Source organism: Cynocephalus volans, chromosome 1 (assembly GCF_027409185.1).
Source record: "Cynocephalus volans isolate mCynVol1 chromosome 1, mCynVol1.pri, whole genome shotgun sequence".
Lineage (NCBI taxonomy): Eukaryota > Metazoa > Chordata > Mammalia > Dermoptera > Cynocephalidae > Cynocephalus > Cynocephalus volans.
Window position 1 is genome coordinate 61035324 of NC_084460.1, and position 26246 is coordinate 61061569.

At 40.1% G+C, this 26246-nt stretch overlaps 1 protein-coding gene across 2 annotated transcripts in view; it reads right to left on the minus strand.

The window, feature by feature from the left end:
• Nucleotides 1–1549: 1549 nt before the first annotated feature.
• Nucleotides 1550–26246, minus strand: part of SAP130 (Sin3A associated protein 130) — a 69700-nt gene continuing 45003 nt past the window's right edge. For both annotated transcript variants that reach the window (XM_063100314.1, XM_063100306.1), the window contains exons 16-21: nt 24407–24765; nt 18506–18754; nt 18205–18330; nt 3265–3368; nt 2072–2185; nt 1550–1740 (exon numbers count right to left, since the gene is read on the minus strand). In XM_063100314.1, the coding sequence (XP_062956384.1) occupies nt 1582–1740; nt 2072–2185; nt 3265–3368; nt 18205–18330; nt 18506–18754; nt 24407–24765 (1111 nt within the window). In that variant the 3' untranslated portion in view covers nt 1550–1581. The remainder of the gene's footprint in view (nt 1741–2071; nt 2186–3264; nt 3369–18204; nt 18331–18505; nt 18755–24406; nt 24766–26246) is intronic.

The following is a 26246-nucleotide window of genomic DNA, read 5'->3' on the forward strand; positions in this document are numbered from 1 at the left end:
AATTGGTAATATCCTTGAAAGTTGGCTCCTGTATATCCCAATGAAACACTCCTGTGAAGCAGCCTCAATTGCTTCCAGTACTTCCTTAGCCCACGCTATACAGGCCTACATGGCCTAACCACAGGAAGCCTATAAAGTCTGCTTTGCTTCTTTCTACTGCAATCCCATGCCAGATGAAAGCTTACCATTCTAATACAAGAAGACTGTCTCACATGTGTCAGAAAGTTGGTCCTAAAGGCCCAGGCAGAAACAGCTTATACTCCCTGTCTCAAATCTGAATAGGGAAGAGCTCCAGCCCCAAGGTGGTAGCTAAAAACACATGTCCTAAGGAAGGAGGGTGGTCAGGTCTTGTCCCCAGAAGCAGCACCTCTGAGACAATCTTTCCTGGCCTGTTACCGGGAGGCCAGATGGAAGGGAGAGAGATGCCTGGTCTTGTGACCAAAGGAAGCAACCTCAGGCTACCTTACCACTCAGGTTAGTTCAGAGGAAGCAAGAACAACCTTGTGAAGAGAATCCACTCACCTGAAAGTTCCACCTCTGGTACTGTAGCCTTAATAAGTACTTCAATTTGACCAATTTTCACCTGCACTGGGCCACAATAAAGGCTTATATTTAAGATAACCAAGAGTTAACAGACTTCACCACTTTAACATCTTCAAATTATTGGGATAAGTGGAATTCTATGCAGAATAACAAAACTTTAACAGAGGAGACACAACAATGAGTAAGAAATTATAGCAGGGTAAACACTTCAATGTTATTCAGTACAGTACTGATTCACTTTAGAAAGAGAAGCAAACTGCTCATGTACAAAAACCTCTTTGAGTCCTTTATTAACGTTTGGAGATGTGTGGTACATACAATTAACAGCATCACACAAGCTACAGAAGTACAGATAACCCAGAACGTACTTCAGAACGAGGATCTCAGAGCAACTTAAGGTGTTGCCTGCTCTGAGTCTTCACAAAAACCCAACTCTGACACATGCAGGACAGACAACATAACAAATTCACTTGGAAATGGTTCTTTAAAAAAATGACAAGAACTGATAGTTCAAACCCTTTAGAGTGTGAGATGTGGCAGCTCCCTTGGTGCCGTGGCACTACTGTAAAAGGCCAACTCGGGTACTTGAAGGTCAGACAGAAGAAGAACCGACTGGGATGAGAGGAAGAAGTTTATTTTCAGTGCAGAGAAAACAGATGGTCCGTGTAGATACTTTCAGTCCAGGCTCAGTATGGGTCCTGCAGGAATTCACCAGATAAATACCGGAAGGCTGATAAACACCAGTCAGCCATCTGTGTCATTGCTTCCTACTGGTGGACACTGATGCATCAGCAATCACTTATAACACAGAGCACGTTTAACAGGGATATGCCTGAAAGAAAGAATGGGGTTCACTGTGTCGGGGCAGCTCCTGATCCTTTCATGCCACTGATGCCATGGGTCCCTCTGGTTTCATGTATGAATTAAGGAACACTTCCTTTATTTCAATGTTCCACTTTGAAAATAACTAAAACCCTCCCCCCACCCCCACCATTATTCTTCAAAAATTCTGTTTCCAAACTCCTGATTCTTCTGGATCTAGACTTTTTCCTTTCGCTTCAATTTTGACACTTTCTTGACAGTCCCATTCTTGTTTAGAAGCTTCAGGACACGATCTTTATGATCTAAAACCTTAAGCATGGAGTCTCTGGCCTCACTGATTTGATCCATCACAAGTTTACACCTCTGCATATTTCCCTGAAAGAGAAGACGTCACATCATCAATCAGTGGTCATGAGGATACAGCTTTAAAAGAATGGTTCACCTTTGGGCAGAGGACATTTTGAGGCTTTCTCATACAGAAAACGTCTTAGTGTTTCTCAGTAATGCAGGCTGAAGCATATGATATGTTTTTACTAAACATGTTAGTGGGTTGAAGGAGGGAAATGGGAGAGGTAGGACTTTATAGTAAACAACTTCATAAAGTGGATCATCAGAAAACACAGGGTTCACCAAGGTCAAGGTTCGGATCCCCATACTGACCAGCCACCCAAAAGAAAAAAAAAAAAGGGATAGAGCTCATTCAAACCTGTATTAGTTCATTTATTCGGTGTAGATCATCATCAGTTGCTGCTTTTTTCTTTGGGATAATCCCTTCCTGTAGGTTGGTAAGTCTTTCATAAACATCATGTTCTAGATTTGTCTACAACACAAAAGAGGGACAACACATCATGACCTCAGGATACTTTTCTGTGTCAACCTCAGGCAAATGAACTCATCTTAAATCACCTTTGTAAACTGTTATAAGAGCTGTTTGGGTGATGAAGTCCTTTCTCCCAAGGACTAAGGTACTAAGTTAACAAACAGTGCAAAGGCAAGTGATCAATAATGATTTACATTATATTTTGCCATAATTCAGAGTCTATCTTCAAGGATAACCTTTAAATACTGCCCTGAATTCACAATTCTTCTGAAAACAAGTCTACATGTTTCACAGAAATGATTTTCTAGTAAGTAAAAACTAGCCAAGAGACTACATTTTTAGATACTGAAAACAATGTTCAGTATCTAAAGGTCACTAATCACTAAATGTTCAGTGATCTAAAAATCACTGCTACTCCAAAGATGGAAAACTTCATGAGATAGTTGTTTTGATTGCCTACTCTTCACCTTGGTGAGAGGAATTCCCACCTTAGGGTTATAGAAATGGCTGAACGTATAAGATCCAACACTGTACAGATGAGACCCATAGCTGTTTATGAGTGACAAATACTTAGCAGCCTAGGAGAGGAAGACACAGCCCACCATGCAGGGCCATACTCAGGAAGAGAGTGAGCAAGCAGGGGCTGTGGGAAGCAGGCTTTGTAGTATGAAGAAGGAGGTTGCCCCCTGGTCCCCAGGGGAAGATGCAATTGGCTTAGTTAAGTAATATCAGAAGCTGGCAGGGAACTGAAGTCCACTCTTCAGTAAGAAGGCCGTTTGAAGTTTCTCGTTTTAGATGTCATGACGACACATAAAACTGAATCCTAATTTTAGGTTTACACCACAGTTGTTTCATATATTTTGGATCTGGATAACAGAACTAAGATATATTTAGATTATAATAATATATAATTGATATAGTGATTATAATATTATATGGCACACGTAAATATTCTACCATAATGCATGTTAGTTGGGAATGCTTCAGAATTACTAAAAAAAAAATTGTTCTATGAACTCAGACATCTCCAGCATCTTCTCTTTTCAGCATGATATAACAACTACTAGAACTTCACCTACCAGCTGTAGTAACTGGGCAGCACAGAGGTGGACTTTCCAGCCTTGGGCACGACAGGATACTCCTTTCTGATTAGCTATTTCCTGCAACATAGCTTTCTTCTCCTCTGGAACCATATAAAAGTAAAAATATTTCAATTTTTGTAAAGCTAAATTATTTCTGTTCAAACAGCGTAAGTGTCAATATTTTATCAAGAATTTCTTTACTTAAATATCATTAAATAAATCCTCTGCATTTAAGTCATTAGGAATAGGGGTCAACAACACGAATAAAAGTTTTCTTTTTTCCACCCCAGAAGAATGCATTCAAAACATACTCTGCTAATCTAGTGAGTTAAAAAGAGAGCAATATTCTAATCTCTCTCTCTTTTTTTTTGGCAGCTGGCTGGTACAGGGATCAAAATCCTGGATCTTTGTGTTAAGAGCAGCATGCTCTAATCACCTGAACTAACTGGCCAGCCCCAATATTATAATCTTTTAAAAGAAGGGGAAGGGCCGGCCCGTGGCTCACTTGCGAGAATGTAGTGCTGATAACACCAAGGCCACGGGTTTGAATCCCTATATAGGGATGGCTGGTTAGCTCACCTGGAAGAGCGTGGTGCTGACAACACCAAGTCAAGGGTTAAGATCCCCTTACCAGTCATCTTTTAAAAATAAATAAGTAAGTAAGTAAGTAAGTAAGTAAGTAAGTAAGTAAGTAAAATAAAAGAAGGGAAATGGTATTTAGAGAGTTGCAGCCTTGCTCAATGTGTGATGCTTAAGAGTACACGGAGGGTTGGGCATGAAGTCCTGAAAACTTTTTGGTATTATCTAGATCCTGGGGAAATCACATGAATCAAATGTGAATTACATTTCAAATTTGGGTAGAAAAATCCAGTAACCAGAATTGTAATAAAATAAATACAAAATGTATCATCAGGACTTGGGAGAGACAGACTAGGATGTTTGTCAAAGGTGAGTTTAGCTGTATCTCTCAAGTTTTAATTACTACTTAACTAGGACTTGAAATATACTCTCAAATTACATAAATAATTAAAAATTATTTTACAAATTAAATAAATTTAAAAAATTAACCTTGAAAAACCCTAGCTATAAATTTGTCCAAGCCCATAGAATGTAGAACACCAAGAGCAAACCCTAATGTAAACTGCAGACTTTGGGTGATAATGATGTGTCAGTGTAGGTTATCAACTGTATCAAATGTACCACTGTGGTATGCGATGTCCATAGTAGGAAAGCCTGCACTTGTGCAGGGGGTATATGGGAATTCTCTGTACTTTCCCCTCAATTTTGATGTGAACCTAAAACTGTTTTAAAAAAATAAAGTGTATTTTTAAAAAACCCTATTAAATATTAACATGAATATGATTTAAATAAGTTTTTAGTTTTTTGAGTTAATTTCAGACTCACATGCGGTTGTAAGAAAAAATACAGGGAGATCCTTTGTGCTCTGTACCCAGTTCCCGTCGATGGTAACACTGTATCTAACTACTGTATAAAACCACAACTATGACATTGCTACAGTCTACAGACCCTACTCAGATTTTGCCAGTTTTTACATGTATGTGTGTATTTTATTATAAGCATTTAAAAGAAATATTTAGTTAAAAATGATTATAGATTCACAGGAAGTTACAAAGAATATAGAACTGTAGTAACTGGGCAGCACAGAGGTGAACTTTTCAGCCTTGGGCACGATGTTATCTGATAAGGGACATGTATCCAGAACATATAAAGAATTCTTATAACTCCAAGAAGGAACTCATTAATAAAAAGACAAACCAATTAAAAAGGGGAAAGGATGTGAACAGACATTTCTCTAAGAACCGCATACAAATGGCCAATAACACAAATCAAAACCACAATGAGGTACCACTTCACACCCAGTAGGACAGCTATAATCATGATAAATGTTGATGAGGATGTGGAGAAATTGGAACCCTAATGAATTGCTGGTGGAAAAGTCAAACAGTGCAGCTGCTTTGGAAAACACTGTGGTAGTTTCTAAAACGTTACAGAGTTACCATATAATTCCTAGGAGAAGTTCCATTCCTAGGTGAAATGAAAACAGATACCCACACAAAAGCTAGTATGCAAATATTTACAGCAGCACTATTCACATTACCAAAAATGCAAACAACCAAAGCATCTATCGAATGATGAATGGATAAATAAATGCAGTATATCTAGAGAATTTCATTATTATTTGGTAACAGAAAGGAATGAAGTACTAATACATGCTATAACTGGATGAACCTTGAAAACATTATGCTACACGAAAGAACCCAGTCACAAAAGACCACATATTATATGATTCCATTCATATGAAATGTCCGGCATCGGCAATCTATAGAAATAGAGTGTCATCAGAGGTTGCCTGGGATTGGAGAAAGAGGAGAGTGAAGACGGCGTTGCACCAGGATTGGGGACGACGGCTAAGGGGTGTGTAGTCTCCTTCTGTGGTAATGAAAATGTTTTAAAACTGACTGTGGTGACAGATGCGCCACTCTGTGAAAATACTAAAACCTCTGAGTTGTACATGTTAATAGGTGAAGTGTATGCTATGAGAATTATATCTCAATAAAGTTATTATTTAAAAAAAAGACAGTAAAGTGAGAGGTCCCATGTACCCTTCACCTAGCTTCCTCCTTTGGTTACATCTCACACAGCTACACTACAAAATCAAAGGCAGGAAAGTGCCACTGAAATGAAGTGTGAGTATAGGTGTATGTTGCTTTATCACATGTGTAGATTTGTGTCATCACCACTGCAATCAAGATACATAACTAGGGGTTGGTTGGTTAGCTCAGTTGGTTACAGCATTGTGCTGATAACATCAAGGTTCAGGATTTGATCTTTGTACTGGCCACTCTCCAAGAAAAAAAAAGATACAGAACTATACCATCACCACAAAGATCTCCCTCAGGCCTTTTACAGGTCTACTGCCCCACCCCCCTCCACTAACCCCTGGCAACCTCTACTATGTTGACCATCTCTATAACTTTTTCATTTCAAGAATGTTATATGGACAAAACCACATGGTATGTGTCCTTCTGAGACTGGATTTTTTCCACTAAGCAAATGCCCTTGAGCTCCATGTTGCTGGGTATACCAATAGTTCTTTCCTTTCCATTCCTGAGTAGTATGCAGTGGTACCATTGTTTAACCATTTGCCTATTGATGGTCATGTGGGCTGTTTCCAGTTTTTGGCTATTACAAAAAGCATTGCTATGAACAACTGTGTACAGGTTTTTGTGTGAACACACATTTTCCTTTTCCTGAGATAAATACCCTGGAGTGCAATTGCTGGGTCATATGGTAAGTTTATGTTTTGTTTTATAAAACTATTTTCCAGAGTAGCTCAGCAATGGATGAGAGATGATCAACTTGTGGTATGACAGTGCTCTGTTGACTTACTACCCAGTGAAACTAGTGAAGATTTAAACAACTATTTAAACCTCTGGAAATCTTAAGGGCAAATGAAGAACCATCTACTCAAGAAAATCTACTAAAATCTGGTAAGAGAGGCGAGAATCTGTGATATTTGAATCCAGACTGCTTCCTCTCTCTTCCCTCCCAGCTCAGCAAGGTGGAGACTCCACCCCACCCTGCTAGGGTCCACAGCACAGGGCTGCCTCTCCACTAGCTCCCAGTTTTCTTTCTGAGATAAGAGCAGGACATCAATTTTTCTCATCCTGCCTCCAGCTACCTGCTGCTGAGGTGGCTCCCCCACTCAACCTCCACTCAGGGAATGGAGACTACACCTTAGGCAAGGTGTGCTGAGAATACTGGGGCCCCAAGAGCTCTTCTCCAGCTTATGAGGTGGTAATTTCACGCTATGAGAGGCAAGCCAAGAGGACCCCAGGCTGCTTGCATCCATCCTTGCCCTCCACTGAGCACTGATCTCCTAAAGCAGGGCTGTCATTCAGAACCTTGCCATATCCCCACCCTACCTCCAGAGTCCTGGCTCAAAGATTTTGCCTGGGGGAAGAAGCAGGCTGTAAAACATAACTTCTAATTTCTTCCCAAAGGAACTGACTCCATTTGCAAGAGCATAGAGAAGTTCAAACCTAAAGGTGTTGCTGAGAACAGTGGAGGTCTGGTGAAGAGAACTAGGACGAAATTCATGGATGTAATGAAGATACATCCTAGACTGTGTGCAGGCTAGTTTGTAGGCGAGAGCAAAGAGTAAGACAGCTTGGAAGAGCCCTCCTAAGAGCAGAATAAATATGGAACAATGATCTCAGAAACTGTTCTGGCCAAGGAACTACAGTTTGATTAGTTTTATAGAGGAATTTGTGCTTCAGCGCACTGTTGAAAACACTAGGGAAACAGACAGCAATCAGTGGCTTTATCAGCTGGGTATGGTCAAGAAAAGTGCTACCAAAGCCACTGTTATCTCAGGGTAACTGTGGGCATCCTCAAATCTGTCCCTCTCTGAGGAGCAACATCAGAGGCAGAATACTTGTGTAGGGGTAGGAGGCAGTGGTTAGACATCACTAAATTAATCCATCCAGTCACTAAACAAATAAACAAGCAAATAACAGCAAGCTCAAGAGTGGGGAAACCAACACCAAGAGTTGCTTTAATACATTATCTAAACTGTCCAGTTTAGAATAAAAAATTATGAGATATGCAAAGAAACAGGAAGGTACCAGCCATGCTCCTAAGGAGAAAATAGGCGATGGAAAGTGTCTGTGAATAAGGAGACATCAAATTTAACAGAAAAAGATTTCAAATACTTATAATGCATTTACAGAACTAAAAGAAAGCATGATTGAAGAAGCAAGGAAAAATAGGATGACAATGACACATGAAATAAAGAATATCAATAAAGTAATAAGAAGAAATTATAAAAATGAACAAAATGAAAATTCTGGAGTTGAAAAGTACAATACCGGAATTAAAAAATTTACTAGAGGTGCTCAACAGTAGAATTGAACTGGTACAAGAGAGAATTAGCAAACTTGAAAGACTGACAGAAAAGATGCGAGCAGAACAGAAAAAAAAAAAAAAAAGGATGAAGAAGAATGAATAGAGCCTTGAAAAATGAGGTACACCATCAAGAGAACCAACTTTGTGTTATGGGCATACCAGTAGGAGAGGAGAGAGAGAAAGGAGGAGAAAAAATATTCAAAGAAAAAATGACCAAAAACTTTCAAATTTTATTGAAAAATAACCCACACACCCAGTAAGCTCAAGGAACTACAAGTATGACAAATGCAGAGAGACCCACAGACACCTCACAGTAAAAATGTCAACAAAGACAATGAGAAAATTTTCAAAGTAGAAAGGGAAAAAAATGACACTTCATTTAGGAAAGAACCCTATATAATTAACAGCTGACTCCTCAGCAAAAACAACGGAGGCCGGTAGGCAGTGGGATAACTCAGAGTGCTCAAAGCCATGTATGGAGAGATCTAATTTCCCTACATTCTCACCTGCCTTTATCATTACCACCTTTGCAAAATTTCAGATGTTCTGAGAGGTGTATAATGACAGCTCGTGTCTTAATTTGCATTTCCCTAATGGGTAGTGGTGTTGAACACTTTTTAAAAAATAAATTTTATTGTCATTTTCTACTCTAAAATAGAGTAGAAAATGGATCCTGACCAGGTACCACCTTACATCTACCTGTCATTATCTTTTAGACTGCTCTTGGCTCTGACTGTTTCTCAGCCTTTCCTTGTTTCTGATGACTGTGACAGTTTTAAAGAATAGTGTTCAAGTATTCTGTAGGATGTCCCTGATGTTTTCTCAGGATTAGACTGTGGTTATGAGTGTCTGACAGGAACACCACAGAGGTTAAGTGCCACTTTCATCACATCCTATGAAGGGTACACACTATTAACAGATGTCATCACTGTTGGTACTGACCACAATCAGCTGGCTGACGTGGTGCTTGTGAGTTGTCTCCACTACAAAGTTACCTCATCTCCCTTTCCATACTGTATACTTTGGAAGAAAATCTCTGTGCACAGCCCACACTTATGGACTGAGGATTTATGTTCCCTTGAACATCTTTTCATGTGTTTATTTACCATCTGTCTATCTTCCTTGGTGAAATGTGTTTTCATGCCTTCACCCATTTTCCACTGGATTAGTTTTGTTTTTGTTTTTAACTGTTTTGAGAGTTCCTTATATTTTAGATTTAAATTTACTTAATGGTTATAGGATTATTCAGATTGTCTACATGTTTCTGGTTGAGTTTGGTAGTTTGTGGTTTTTAAGAAATTAGTCCACTTCATTTAAATCACTTAATTTGTAAGTATAAAGTTGTTCGTAGTACTCCCTTATTATGCTTTTAATGGTTATATGATCTGTACTAATATCCTATTTCCTTCCTGACATTCATAATTTTTTTTTTATCTTTCTCACTCTTGCCAGAGATTTATTAATTTTGTTTTTTTCTTTTCTTTTTTTTAAAAGATGACCGGTAAGGGGATCTTAACCCTTGACTTGGTGTTGTCAGCACCACGCTCTCTCAAGTGAGTGAATCGGCCATCCCTATATAGGGATCCAAACCCTTGGCCTTGGTGTTATCAGCACCAAACTCTCCCAAGTGAGCCATGGGCCGGCCCTAATTTTGTTTTTTTTTCCCAAAGAACTAAGTTTTTGTTTCAATTTCTCTAGTTTTCCTGTTTTTTAATTTCACTGATTTCTGCCTGTTTTTAAAAATTTTATTTAATTTTTTCTTGGTCGCTGGCCTATACAGGGGTAAGACCCTGGACCCTGGTATTATCAGCACCACACTCTAACTGAGCAAACCAGCGAGACTGATTTCTGCTGCTGTCTTTACTATTTTCTTCCTTGTGCTCTGCTTAGAGTTTATTTTTATTTATTTACTTATTAATAGGTTCTTTAGGTAGAAACTTTATTTCTTCTTTTCTAATGTAAGCATTTAGTACTGTTAATTTCCCTGTTAGCACTGCTTTAGTATACATGTTGGTATGTTGCATTTTATTTTATTTAGTTTTATATATTATTAAAAATTTCCCTTGAGAACTTGCCAGTTAACTCAGTTAGAGAGCAGTGTTAAAAGACCAAGGTCAAGGGCTCAGATCCTTGTACCAGCCAGCCGCCAAAAGAAAGAAAAAAACAAAAAAGAAAATTTGCCTTGCGACTTCCTCTTTGATCCATGGACTTCCTCTTTGACCCTAGTTAAATAGCCATGTGCTATTTAACTTTCATGGTTTGGAGCTTTTTCTGTTCTCTCTCTGGGGTTTCTGGTTTGATTCCATTATGATCAATTAAAATACTCTATATTATTAGGTTTGGGGAGGACTGCTTAAGATGGCACCACCCAAAGATATTCAAAATGGTGGTTCCCACCCTATGGGACTTCTCTATAAAATAAAAAGACAAAGTTACTCATAACCACAATAGAACTCCATGCCATTGGTCTCCTCTGAAACCCTACTTTACATACTAAGGGAACCAATAATCACAAACCTAAAAATCACCTAATTAACATAAGGCCTCAACTCCCATTGGATATTTCACTTAACTCCTCATTAACAAAAGCTATGGTCAATCAGAACAACACAACTCATCACAAGAAGAAATGTAAACCCAATTCCCCCATGGGGAGGTCAGGCTAGGTTCTGTCCCTATGCCTCTGCGGTGCCGCCTGTGCCAATAAACTCCTTCTAGCCTGATTTCTCGGCTCAGTAACAATTCTTTCTAAACCTTTCATATTTGGTGTCAAAACCCGGGAAGAGAGGAGAAATCCATAGGAGCTCAGCTTTTCCATTGCACAGGTAACCAATTTGGCGTTAGCACAGCTGAAGCCTTCCTTGGAGGTCTCTGCTCTCTTTCTCTGTCTGCATCAAAAATCCCAGCGCTGAGTCAGAGACTTCCCTGGCCAAAAGGGAGATCAGATCTCCTCACCAGGCTGTGACTGTTTCTCGGGGATGCCTGAGTTACGAACAGCACACTCACTCCTTGGACTCATTGTCCTTTCTGCCCGAGTTTCAAGATTAAGAACGAGGGACACCTCCTTCTTATCTTGTTTCTCCTCAGGTTCAGCTTCCTACTCCTCCACCCTCCAAAAGACACCCCTCTTGGATGCCTTATATGAAACCTAAAAATCCTTTACCTGGCATGAGAGGTCAGTCTGAAACAACTTTTTTCTGTAATACAGTCTGACCCCAATACAAATTGGATAATGATAGTTAATACCCAGAAAACAGCACTATTGATTAACAAATTTTAAGAGACCTACACAACTTCTGCAATTGCAGTGGAAAACAGCCTGAAATTCCTGTGTCCTGGCTTTCTTTTATTTACACAACAAACCCTCTCTCTGTCACGCCTGCACTACTTTCCAAATGTTCCTTTTACAAACTGAACTCAACTCCAAATCTTTCTGATCTTCTGTCCCTCTTGTCCATACTGCTCCTGATTTTGATTCCGCTGATCACGCCTTTCCTGTCATGACAACATCTCTTCGTCTCCCTTATGCCCCCTCCCCTTTGCCCTCTCCTCCCATAACCAACATTCCCACGATGACTCGGACTCTGATACTGGTGCCAATATTTCAGATATGGCCTCTTCTCCAGACCCTATGCTCCCCCTATGGGAGGTTGCTGGAGCAGAAGGCATATGTGTCCATGTCCTGTTCTCTCTCTCTGATCTTTCTCAATAGAAAGGCTCTTACACCATAGACCCTACACAGTATATTAGAGAATTTCATTACTTAACACATACCTATAATCTTACATGGCATGATGTGTATGTCATCATGTCCTCTACTATCAACTCAGAAGAAAAGGATAGGGTCTGGTTGGCCACTATTGCATTTGCCGACTCTACCCACTCAAGACCTTGTCAGATATCCAGTAGGGACTATGGCAGTCCCTTGAACTGACCCTAACTAGGACTACCAAACCAACTCAAGATGTGCCTAAATGAACACACCTAATTACTTGCTTAACAGAAGGCATGCAGAAAGGTGTATTCAGGATAGTAAATTATGACAAAATCCAAGAAGTAACACAAAGGCCGGATGAAAACCCAGCTCCTTTTATGAGCAGACTCACAGAAGAGGTCCTTAAATATACCAACCTAGACCCAACCTCTGAAGCAGGCCGATTATACCTACATACACATTTTACATTATGATCAGCACCAGATATCAAGAAAAAGTTACAAAAACTAGAAGATGGCCCTCAAACCCCTCAAAAAGACCTAATTAAAACAGACTTTAAGGTCTTTAATAATAGAGATGAGGAACAGACTACAAAAGGTAAAAAGAGATCAAATTAAATTCCAAATGATGATCACCGCCTTCCAGGGCAGTCAAAAACCTAAAGTCCCAACAGGATAACACCAATCTCCTCCAGGGCCATGCATCAAATGTAGCAAGGAAGGACATTGGGCCAAAGCCTGCCCAAATCCCAAGGCTTTGCTGAGACCTTGTCCAGCATGTGGGAGAACGGGTCATTTGAAGTCTGACTGCCTTTAGACCTCTGGATCTAGGACCGTCACTCCAACACCCAAATCCAAGCTAGGACTGTCCTTCCCAGAATTTCTGGGACTTCCTATGGAAGACTGATGCTGCCTGGGCTCAGAGACCCCCACCATGACCATCAACAAGACTGAATCCAGGGTAAATATGGAGGTGGCAGGTAAGCCGATCTCCTTTCTGCTTGATACAGGGGTCACTTATTCAGTTCTTCCTGAACATGTGGGACCTTTGTTCCTTTCCTTAATCTCTATTACGGGGGGTAAATGGCCCAATTTCCAAACCTATTATAACCCCACCATTAACCTGTGTCTTACAAGACACAGCTTTCATTCACTGTTTCCTGGTTATACCTGCATGCCCCACTCCTGTAACAGGTTGAGACCTACTCACTAAGCTACGCACAACCTACATCTACCAAAGGCATTAACCCATCACCTCCTTTTCCTCACATAGGGAGAATCCCAAAATTCTGTCCCACCTACTACTCCTTTTCCAGATGTAATCAATCCTCAGGTTTGGGACATCGAACATCCTTTGGTGGCTACCCATAACTCCCCTATAAAAATAACCTCAAAAGATCCATTTTCTTTTCTTTTATGTAGCCCCTCAAAAGAACTTGCCAAACATCATATTATTCTCCTTTTAAATTTTTTAGGACAAAAAGACTACTGATTTTCACTTTAAAAGACACGACTTACCAAAACAGAGGTTACTTATTTGGGTCTTTTACTTGCCCCAAGTCACAGGGCTCTCACAGTAGACAGAAAATGCCTCATACAAGAAATTCCCCTTCCCAAAACTAAGGCTGAACTTCTCTTCTTCCTTGGGTTAGTAGGATATTTTAGACTTTGGGTGCCAAATGTTGGTATCATCACTCAACCTTTACATCAGGCCACTAACGGGAGTCTCCATGAACCCTTAGATCCTAAACTCCCTGTATCTACTCCCTTTTCACTCTTAAAACAAGTTCTCACTTCTTCCCCAGAGTTGCCACTCCCCAACCCAAACAAAGTCTTCCTTTTATATGTAGACAGCAGACAGGGATTTATGGGCCTGACCACAGGCTGGTGGCTTATTTGTCCAAATAGCTAGATAAAGAAGTTCTTGGCTGGCCATCCTTCTTGCAGTCTTTGGCTGCAGCCACCATACTAACACAAGAAAGTTCAAAATTAACTCTCTTCCAAAAAAGAATAGTACATTGTGCCCATTCACCTTCTTCACATCTTACTCACCAGGCCACCCCAGAGATTTCAGCCATCAGACTTCAGATCATTCGTGCCTTGTTTCTTGAAAATCCCAATGTAACTTTCACCCATTGCTCCTCACTTAACTCAGCTTTTCTTTTGTCTGTCTCTTCCCAACCCACAATGGATGAACTTGACTGTAAAGAAATACCGGACCACTTTACTAATCTCTATCCAAATATTTCAGACACCCCTCTACCACCCCCCCACACTGGACTGGTTCACATATGGGAGCTCTTTTAAACACCAGGGAATAACACAGACAGGCTATGCAATTGTTTCCTTAACTCAGATAACTGAATCCAGCGCCCTGCCATCCAATACAACCTCACAACAGTAGAAGTTATAGCACTCACCAGTGCCCTAACATTGGTGAACAAATGCAGAGTAAACATATACACAGACTCAAAATACATCTATTCCATAATTCATTCTCATGCACTAATTTGGAGGGAGATGGGTTTCCTGACAACCAAGGGAACACCTGTCCTGTAATCCTAAAACTACTACTGGTAGCCTATCTGCCCACGCATGCAGCCATCCTTCACTGCAAAGGACACCCTAAAACCTCAAAACCCAATAGCTGTGGATAATAATCGGGCAGATGATGAAGCCAAAAAACAGGCACTCACAGATGTCTAACACCAAATGTTGGCTCTGCCTGTGCAGCTGCTACCCTACTCAACCGAGAAACATATATCCCTCACACAAGAGGAATCACAATTCAAACAAAGATGGAATATTCTCAAAGGTAAAATGGTCCTTCCAGCTGCAGAGGCATACAATATCCTAACACAACTTCATAACCATTTCAATGTAGGATATAAGCCTGGGTTCTCCTAAAAGACTTAAATCCAAAACTTCTTCAGTCTAAGTGGACAGGCCCATATGAAGCTCTTCTCACCACCCCAACTGTGTCAAAATTATCGGGCATAAGTGCTTGGGTTCATTTTTCCAGGTTAAAGAAGGTACCAGACTTCAATGCAAAAATCTCGGGACAATCCCGGCTTCTCATGCCCACCTTTATCAGGCTGACAATGACACCTGAGGAACCCACAGAGGAATCAGATTCCAGAACCACCAAAGCCTAACTACTCCAGCCAACATATGCCCGGTCGTGAGCTGCCCCTGGCTGATGTGTACATCAGCTGCCGGGTATTTCTATGATCTAATTCCATCTCTCCTTATAAACACACCCAAAGTCCGAGCCTTTGAAGACACACTCTATCTTTTCTTTGGAACTGTTACCTACAAGGGGATTTCAGGGACTTCTTGCCCACTCAAGTAACCCAATGGCTGGACGTGGAAGACTAATTGTCCTTACCATGTTCTTATTCAATCAGGAAAAGGCTACAGATCTGAAAATTCCACCAACTGACTAGTCTAAGGGCTTATGGCTATTACCCATTTTGCTTCCCATCCTATTCCCCTTGTAATAATTTTCCTTCTGCTCTCTATAGGGCCTATACTTTTACAACAATTCTCCCGGCTCCTCCGCATGACCATTCAGACAATGACTCATGAGTGGGTAACCGAAATTCTGATGATGAGAGATGCCTGTTATCATCTCCTCCAGCCTCAAGGACTGTGACAAGGAAAACCCCCAGATAATTAGCCCGTCATTGCCCCTTTGTCAGCATGAAGAAGTTACAGAAGACAGACCTTTGTCCATATACCTGGTCTGGGGGGGTTCTCCCTAGTAACAGTAACTCACAACCTTCTTTTTTTACCAAACACAAAAGGGAGGAATATTAGCTTCGTGGAGGACCTCTTAAGATGGCGCCACCCAAAGACACTCAAAATGGCGGTTCCCGCCCTATGGGACTTTCCCATAAAATAAAAAGAAAAGGAACTCATAACTGAAACAGAACTCCACGCCACTTGTCTTCCTGAAACCAAACTTTACATACTAAGGGAACCAACAATTGCAAACCTAAAAATCACCTAATTAACATAAGGCCTCAACAACTCCCATTGGATAGACGGTTAACTCCTCATTAACATAAGCTATGGCTTGGGCCGAGCCCGTGGCGCGCTTGGTAGAGTGCTGCGCTGGCAGCGCAGCGACACTCCCGCCGCGGGTTCGGATCCTATATAGGACTGACCGGTGCACTCACTGGCTGAGTGCCGGTCACGAAAAAACGACAAAAAAAAAAACAAAAAACATAAGCTATGGCCAATCAGAACCACACAAATCACAAGAAGAAATGTAAGCCCACCCCCTGTGGGGCAGGTCAGGCTAGGTTCTGTCCCTATGCCTCTGCTGTGCTGCCTGTGCCAATAAAACTCCAATTTCTCATCTCAGTACCAATTCTTTCTGAACCCTTCATATATGATTTCAATTCTTTTAAATTAGTTGACATTTGTTTTATGATCCAAGATATAGTCTATCTTTACATGTTTTGTAGTACTTGAAATAATGTGTATTCTGCTACTTTTAGAGTGTTCAAGTGATGTCTATTAGATGTTGCTGGTTCATGGTGTTCAGTTCTTCAACATTTTTGGTAATTTTCTGACAAGTAGTTCTATCCATTGCTGAGTGGGGTGTTCAAGGACTAACTATAACTATACATCTGTCTATTTCTTCTTTCATTTCTGTCTTTACTTCATGTATTCTGAATCTCTTGGTTTTTGTTGCCTGTATATTTAGGATCATTTCTTGGTCAATTAATTTTCTTATCAGCATGTAATGTTCCTCTTTGTCTCCTGTAATTTTATTTCCTCTGTAGTTTACTTTACCTGATATTAACATAGCCACTCCTGTTTATTAATTTTTGTAATGTATATATTTTTCCATCCTTTTACTGTCAATCTACCTATGTCACTGTGTTCAATGTGAGTTTCTTGTAGACAGCATGTAGTTGGATTGTGTTTTTTCATCTACTCTGCCAATCTGTTTTTAATTGGTATGTTTAGACTACATTTAAGGGAATTACTGATATGGTTATGCTTAAGTCTGTCATGTCGTTATTTATTTTCTATTTCTTGTACTTCTTTTTCCTCTGTATCTCTCTTCTTTTTTTCCTGAGAGTTTTAAGTATTCCATCTTGATTTATTTATATGAATATTATTTCAAAGTTTAGGCAATGTAGTTCAACTAAAGTTTAATAGCAAGAGGCTTGGTGCAAAGTATGGACATACCCAAATAGAAGATTTAGGGATCAGAAAATGTTCAGTTGTCATGTTATCTTTCTTGAGATAGTTTTTGAAGAACAAGTCCCAATAAGCAATAAGAAATCTTTCTTTTAGTATGGCTTAATATGCTACCAGGCAAATCCCTAAATACTATATTGCTATGGAATTCTTGCAGAATGAAAAGATATTTAGTGGCCTATATCCCGCTTCTACTAAAGGGCAACATTCCCTGACCTCTGGAAATCTCACCTTCTTTTGTCTCAGAGTATACCTGTGAGGAAGAATAGCTGGAAGTACAGCTACCTCTTTACTTCTATTCAGACTGAATTATCAGCACCTTTGCTTCTGTTCATGAACATCAATCATTACCCCATTCAAATTGGATTCATCTTGAGGCTTCATGAAAACCCTTAGACAAGTTTCCGGGAGGAATTTATGTAAGAGAAAGGGAAATGTGACCAGTTCTCTGTGCATTTATCATACTTGAAGTTTATCACACTTGTAATTAATGACACAATGTCAATCAGAAATATCTGGAGTATTTGCAAAGTATCATCAGCCATTTTCATTATAGGTGGGCTCATTAAGATGTTATTCTCAGGTTCAACAATAAAACATTTATTGAGGGCTTGCCCTAGACCATTCTAAGAGCTTCATATGTTGAACAAAAAGTCCTCTGGAAAAAAATGCTTACGATGCATGTACCTCTTAGCATCCTAGGAACTACTGAGGCCTATGAACTATGTTAAATGGCAATCCAGTACAACTCTCCCATAATTACTCTGGGGGCTACAAAGGTCAGCCTGTCAGTACTTGGGGAGATGTTAACACACAAATTTTATTAAACTAAGGCTGTCGCCTAACCAGTACACTGGAATTCCAATAGTTACACACATCTTTCTGGGGCAAAGGATAATTTTCCAAATTTTATATTCAGCTGAATATCTCACTTAAGTTAAACACTAAAGCCTCAAGATTTTATAATAAAAATGTTTTTTTTGTGAAAACTGTGATTTTTTTTCTTCTATTGTGGTTACAATATACTCGTTATACCAACTTCATGCATTAATACTGGATGTTTCTGGGGAAACTAACCTTTGACCCGGACGTCACTGTACCTCTGAAAGTGGTGGTAAGCAGCTTTCCAGGGATTCCGATAGTGACGAAGCAAAGTAATAGGAGGTCTTGGACGCACTGGGACATACCTCACACCTTCCTCATCTACTCAAAAGGGAAGAAAAGGAGACATCAAATAGCTTATATATTTTCAACAGTCCTCAAAGTTCAATTCCAATAAATGAGCTGTAAGTGAAACTGACTATGCAAAGAGCCTCTGGGAAGGACCCCCTGATATAAGTAGGAAGCATCACAAGAAAACAGCCCAAGTGACCATTACCAATATACTCCTTGGGAGGAGACTTGCGCTTCTCGGCCTTCACCAAAAGACTCTTGGCAGTGGACTTCTCATCATCAGTGCTGTTTGTCTCCATCATATCACCTTCTTCTGTGGAGATCACGTGCTGTTGCTTTCGAGGCTTTTTCCTTGGGGAGGCACCAGGTGGTAGGTCACTTGTAGGCATGGACAGGTTGTTTGCCAGCAATGCGAGAGATGGAGACACAGTGTTGGTAGCTAGCGGAGGAACCGCTGTCATAGGAAAAGGAGCACACACATCTATGAGAACCCAAAAATAACGGAAAGGTATACTTGATTTCCAGCAATGACAATGATTAAGAAAACACCACACATAGCTAACATTTATTCAGTCTCCTATATACCTGGCACTGTGCTAAGCCCTCTAATTGTGGCAGAGACTGTCAAGTGCTCTCTAATACCCCATATATCTTCATCTTCCTTAATTCCAGGATCCTCACTTTGACATGCACACAATGCCACTCAGCTAGAAGAATGTATTTCCTAGCCTTTGTTACAGGTGTGGTTATATAAGATGGAAGTAGAGGTGCTTTGTTGTACTTTTGGGCAGTTTCCTTGAAAGGAAGAAGGTATGACCCCCTACTCCTCATCTTTCTGTAACCCTGGAACTCAAATGTGATGGCTGGACCTCCAGCAGTTATCCTGAATAAAAGACATAGGTCAAATCCTAGGAGTGATGGACTGAAGAGGTGGAAAGAGCCTGGATCTTTAATGATTTGATGGAGTCCACATACCATCCCTAGACTGTCTGCCTCAGAACTTGCTCCAAGGGAGATATGAAAACCTTACATGTTTAAGCCATTATTTCCAGGCCTTTCAACAGATTCCTAGCAGTTAACCTATTAACGCATAAGCTTAAAAATAATCTGAATAAGTAGACATTATTATTATCCTCCAGTTCACGGATGGCACAAGTCACATAAATACGAAGCGGCAGAACTGGGAATTAACAGAGGCAGTCTGGCTTCAGAGTTTTTTTTTTTTTTGGAGGTTGGTCAGTGCAGGGATCTGAACCCTTGAGAGCTCACACTCTAAACTACCACAGTATACTGTGTCTATATAAAGAGTACTCATAGTGAGGAAGTAAGCATTTGTTTGAGCTTATGTGGATCATATATCTAGGGACTTACAAATCATGTTAGAGGTCATCTCAAGTGTTATTTCACTCTATCACACACTCGCCTATTCTTTTCCTCCACCCAACCTCAGCTACCCACTCCCAACAGTCATACCCTAAACTCCGTCATCACCAATAACTGTAAATTGCCTCACACCCCATCTCAATTTCTAGCACCCACCTCTCTAACCAAAACCAACTCTCTTGCCAGGACACTACTCATAGTAATCAGCTTCCAACAATTTTTAGGAACTATTATCCATTCATCCTTCCACTTTTCTGCCGCCCCCCGACACTCTCATGTCCATTTTCTCCCACTGCCGGGTTTAAATTTACAACCATTTTATTCCTTCATTGTCCCTTTTCCTGCTTCACTGTACTCACATAGCAAAAGCACCAGAGGTTAAATCCGATTCTCCACCTAGTCTGCACCTCTGCAATTGAATATACCTAGACTGAGACACACTGCAATGCTGACTGGCCTTGCTTGGACAATCCTACAGTATTTGCTAATATAAATTCATTCCCTCTCCATATGATTATCTCACACTTTCTCCCTCAAACCTTCACCACCTCCTCCACCATCTGTACTCTCAGCAGATGACCTTGCTTTCTATTTTACTAAAAAAGATAGATGTAATCAGAAGAAAATGTCCAGAAAGGCCCACCACATCTCCTCATCACTTGCACTGTGGCCATACAGTCATGTGCCACATAACGACATTTTGGTCAGTGATGGACCAAACATATGAGTGGTTGAAGCAAGACAAAGGTACTTAACTCAATTTTTCCATGAATTTTTTGAAGACTCCTCATAGCCAAGGTATGTAGAGGCTATACCATCTATGTATAAGTACACTCTATATTTGCCCAAAGATGCCTACCTGTAATCTCTTCCTTCCATGCTTTCAGCAAAGACCAACCCCTTCAGGTACACGCTAGATCCCACCCACTCTCTCCTCCTCAGAAGCTGCTCCAGGAATTGTTATCGCTTTCTCCTGAACTTTCAGTTCTTCCCTCTCTGTTGGATCATTCCCACTAACATACAAAACTCTTATTTGTCCCATCTTTAATAAAAAAGTTACTCTTGATATAATTTCCTTTCAGATATTATACTTCTTTTTCTACCCTTCATAACAAACTCCTCAAAAAGGTTGTTATGTAATGACTCCATTTCTCTTCCAGCTTTCTCTTGAACTTACTCCCAATCATCCTTTTACCCCTATTTACATGAAAACTGCTCTCCTCAAGATCTCTATGACTGTGAAGGGTCACTACACAGTCCTCCATCTTCCTTGATCTCTCAACAGCACATGATCCAGCTGATCACTCTCTCCACCCTGAAATATTTTTGTTCTTGCTTTCTAGGACACCACATACTCTCCATATTCCTACCACTCCTGCCTTTCCATTTAGTCTCCTTTGCTGGATTCCATCTCCTCTCCCACCTCATAATGGTGCAGTGTCTTAGTGTTCAGTCTATAGACTGCTTGTTTTTAATGGGCATTCATTCCCTAGGGGATCTCATCCACTCATCCAGACCTATGGCTTTTTTTTTTTTCCTCTTTCTTTTTTTATAGTAGTTTATCCTTAAATGTACAACAGGCTTCAAGACAATACTTCACTCTAGCTACAGGTGGCAAAAGATGTTATGGCAGGGAATCTAGATGTTTAAATAGGAATGGAATCAAGGGTCACCACTTCCTCAGGCAGAAGGAATAGCTTACTTTCTGCCAGATTTCTTAATTCCACCTGTGCATGGGAGAGCCCTTCCCTGTGGCCTTCACTTTCAGTTCCTCTAGCTTCTTCTGCTCCTCTTTTTGTTTCTGCTTGAAAGCCTCATCCATCTCTTCGGCCTGCTTCTTTTTGCCACATCTGTGGCCAAACATGGCACCTGTCACCCCTTCCCAGACCCTGCCACTGGAAACCCAGGCTCGTGGCTTTAAATACCGTTTAAATATACACTGACAACTCCCAAATTTATATCTGCAACTTCATTTTCTATTCCAAAAGCCAGGCTCACAGATCCAACTTTCTGCTCAATATCTACATTTGAATGTCTAACAGAGACCTCAAACTTTCCATATCAAAACTAACTTCTGGGGCTGGCTGGTTAGCTCAGGTGGTTCGAGCACGGTGCTATAACACCAAGGTAAAGGGTTTGGATCCTTTTACCAGTCAGCCATAAACAAAATAAAACAAAACAGGTTCTAAATTGATTATGTTGATGGTTCCACAAACCTTTGAATATGCTAAAAACCATTGAATTATACACCTTAAATTAATGAATTGTATGGTATGAGTTTTAAATGAATATGACACAAAAAAGTTAAAACAAACAAAAAAACCCAAAAAACTAACTCCCAGGTTGGCTGGTTAACTCAATTGGTTAGAACAAGGTCTAACCAAGGTCAAGAATTCAGATCCCTACTGGCCAGCCATCAAAACAAACAAATAAACAACTAACTCCTAATCTCTTCATACAAAATGAGGTCTTCCTGCAACCTTCTCTATCCTAGCTGATGGCAACTCCATGGCTTCAGTGCTAAGGACAAAAACTTTGGAGTTGGACCGGCGCATGGCTGACTTGGGAGAGCGTGGTATTGATAACAGCAAGGCCACGGGTTCGGATCCCATATAGGGATGGCTGGTTTGCTCACTTGGGAGAGCGTGGTACTGACAACACCAAGTCAAGAGTTAAGATCCCCTTACCGGTCATCTTTTAAAAACAAAAACAAAAACAAAAAAACTTTGGAGTTGCCACAGACACTATTCTCTCACATTCAATAGCCATCTTTAAAGAAATCAACTTAGATCTACCTTATAGCTCAGCTGATTAGAGTACAGCCTTATAACACCAAGGTCACAGGTTTGGATCTCTGTACCTGCCAGCTGACAAAAAAAAATATCCAGAATCCAACCACCTCATACCACTTCCATTGCTACTACCCTGGTTGAGCCTCCACTGTTCAATGCAATTAATGCAATGGCTTCTAGACAAGTCTCCCTGAATCCATCCTGGCTCCCATAGTCTTTTCTCTACACAGCAGCCAGAGTGTTCTGCTGATAACCTATGAGTTCATGGCACTCCTCTGCTCAAACCCTCTACCAGCTCCATGCCAATCCCAGCAAATCCAAAGTCCTTAAAATGGCCCAGAGGCCCTGCACAATCCTAACCCATTTCTCTGACCTTGTCGTCTACCACTCCTCTCACTTAGCTCCAATGACCTTTTTCTGTCTGCTCTACTTCTAGAACATCAGGCATGCTCCTGTCTCAAGGCTTTTGCACTTTCTGCTCTCTTGGCCCATAATATTCTTTTCCTAGATATCCTCTTGGCCAGCTCTTCATCTTTTTAATGTCTTTACTCAAAGGTCACTTACTCAGTGAGGCTATTTCTTAAAGCCGTTTGTAAAATTCCAGTCTCAGACCCAACTTTCCCTTATATTTTGCCCCTGCTTTAATTTTTTCCATAGCAATTATCACCTACATATACACATACAAACACACATGCACATATAAAAGTTATTGTCTTTTTACTGTTTGTCTCCCTTGCTAGAATGTAAGATCTAAGAGGATGAAGATGTGCTTGTTCTGTACAAGGTTGTATTGGGTCTCCAGTCATAGAGTACTACAGGTTGAGGCAGATTTACTAAACGCTTCCTAATACAGAGAGGTAAGGGGAACTATCCAATATGAAACAGTGGATGAGTAGCAAAATTTCCCCTTTTGGAATATTCACGACATCTTTCACCAGAAGTGTTGAGGCTAAATATACCCACAGAAATATATCCAAGGATATCTCATGGCATAATAAACTAAAACAAATAGATAATAAATAGCAGGTTTAAAAAGCTGCAGATACAGCACAGTCACACCTCTTATTGAACAAACAGCATGGGAAATGTAGGCCTTCATGCTGAAATGGTAGGTGATACTGGGTAACTGAAGCACTAAGTAACTTGTTTTCCACTTTGGGTTTGTCTATATTTCATATATCTTGTACACTGAAATTCTGTAGTCAGGAAAAACAAGATTCCACTACAAATTGTTAAAAAAACAAAAACAGGGCTAGCTGGTTAGCTTAGTTGGTAAGAATGTGGTGCTTTTAACACCAAGGTCCAGGGTTTGGTCCCTGTAGCAGCCAGCCAACAACAACAACAACAAAAAGAACCCAACAAACAAACAAAACAAAACAAAAATGAAATAAAAAAGTAAACCTCCAAAGTGACTTCCACAAACTGGAAGTTTACAGTTGAGAAGAAGAGGGAAAAGGGTAATGAATAGTTTGAGATCTTACTAATCACATATAAGTTCATCAAGAGAGTCTATTTTCAACAACGCAGATCTTACTTTATTGCATTACAAGGCAACAAAAATGGGCAGGGAATAAATTGTAAATAAACAGTACTTTGCTATGACTATACTGTGGCCTCTTTTACACGGTAATATTTTCTTAATGAATGCAAGGAAGCTATATTGAAGGATATCCATGAGGAAACAAAAATTTCATGATTTTGGTCAGAAGTTAATACTAATTACAGAAGGGCAGCATAATGATTTTAGTTTGCACAAGGTATTTAATGCTTTCTTCTACTTATTAAAAACTAGTGAAATGCCACATTTAAAGAGGGCATCAGGGAGATGGTCCTCCTGGCTAAGGGTCACAGCAGAGTCTGGACTCTGGTGGAGAGTTAGAAATAGGGGAAGAAACAACTGCCAGTGGCGAGTATCCTGTGAATGAACTTACCAGAAACTGGCCTCATAATGTCCATTGGTTCTACTTCTTCTTTCACTTTTATCTCAGGTACAGGAGGGCCCAAAACGGAGGAGAGACTGCCACTCACAGCGACTGAAGGAGGCGGTGCAGCTGCAATGGTAGTGATGGGAGGAGTGATGGGGACTGCTCCAGGAATGGTTGAAAGGGCAACTGCTGGTTGTGACGGGGGACTGGCTGCTGCAATCATGGTTGGAATGGTTGGTGGAGGCTGTTGGGCAGTGGGAGGGACCGCAATGGTGGGCTGATCATTATTTTGATTGGATACAGTCTCCATGGACACAGTGACTGGAGTGGCCATAGACACGTGGATTTCGGACTTAGGTTTGGCACTGAAACACAAAAGCAATGCACACGAGCAAATAAGAGAAAATTGCCTTAACCTGCAACATCTCAGAGGATGGGGGTTTGTCCAATTCTTTTCGTACAGCACAACTAACACTCTATTCCTTGATTTTAAAAGTTCAACTTTAAGGGCCGGCCCGTGGCTCACTTGGGAGAGTGTGGTGCTGATAACACCAAGGCCAAGGGTTCAGATCCCTATATAAGGATGGCCTATTAGCTCACTTGGGAGAGCGTGGTGCTGACAACATCAAGTGAAGGGTTTAAGATCCCCTCACCAGTCATCTTTAAAAAAAAAAAAAAATTCAACTTTAAGATAACTTTTACAGGGAATTCAGGTTTTAAAAATACCCTGTATGCCCCACCCTCACCAAGTTTTTATAAGCAGTAATACAATTAACTTAGGAAACAAAGAACATTCTCAAGAAATCATTCATAGTCACATTGTAGTACTATCAATTTTCATTACATTAATGTATTTTTTCTTCCAGAATTTCTTATACATGTTGTCTTTGGAGTTCTTTTTTGTAACTTACTACTCATACTTCATGAGTTTCTTATAGAACTGTTTCTTATAAAGAGGAAAATATGCACGTGGCAATGACCCAAAATGTACAAGACTACAAATCAAAAGTAAGTTCTGTCCGATTCGCGCACCCAACCCTCTACTCATAAGTACCACTCTTACAACTTTCCAGTATATTTTACCAGAGATATTTCAGGCATCTACAGTAGCTACAAATAGGTTGTCCAAAAACATATACCTTAGTTTTCCAAACTTATAAGGATTTATTCATATCATTGCAAATTCTTCATAAACATTATCTTTTTGTGTAAAATGTTTCATGAAACAGATATAATGGTTTATTTACTCATGTATTCCACTATTGCTGAAAATTCAGCTAATCAAAAACAACACAATATCCTTCAAGTTCGAGGTCAAAAACAACTGGACTTCCACAGGCAAAAAAAATGAACATAAACCTAAACCTCACACCAAATAACAAAAATGCACTCACAAAATAGATCACAGATCTAAATGTAAAACTTTAACACTTTTAGAAGAAAATACAAAAGAAAACCTAGGATTAGGTGAAGAGTTCTTAGACATAATGCCAAAGCACAATCCCATAAAAGAAAAACCAGATTAACTGGACTTCATCAAAATTTAAAACTTCTGAATGGCCCAAAAAGCCCTACACAATCTAGCTCTCAACTATATCCCTAAACTATCTTGTATAACTCTCCCCCTTGTTCTAGGCTGGTCTCTCTTACTGTTCCTGTGTATTACTAATATACAGGCAGTCCTCATGGTGCACAATGCTGACACATGTGAATTTCCCATATATATATGTTTAGCTATTTTATACCAGTCCCCCAACAGCACTGTTCAAGTTTTAGTAAATTGATAAAACTTGAACAATGTATGAGGGGACTTCAAAAGGTTTGTGAAAAAATAGAATGAAAAGAT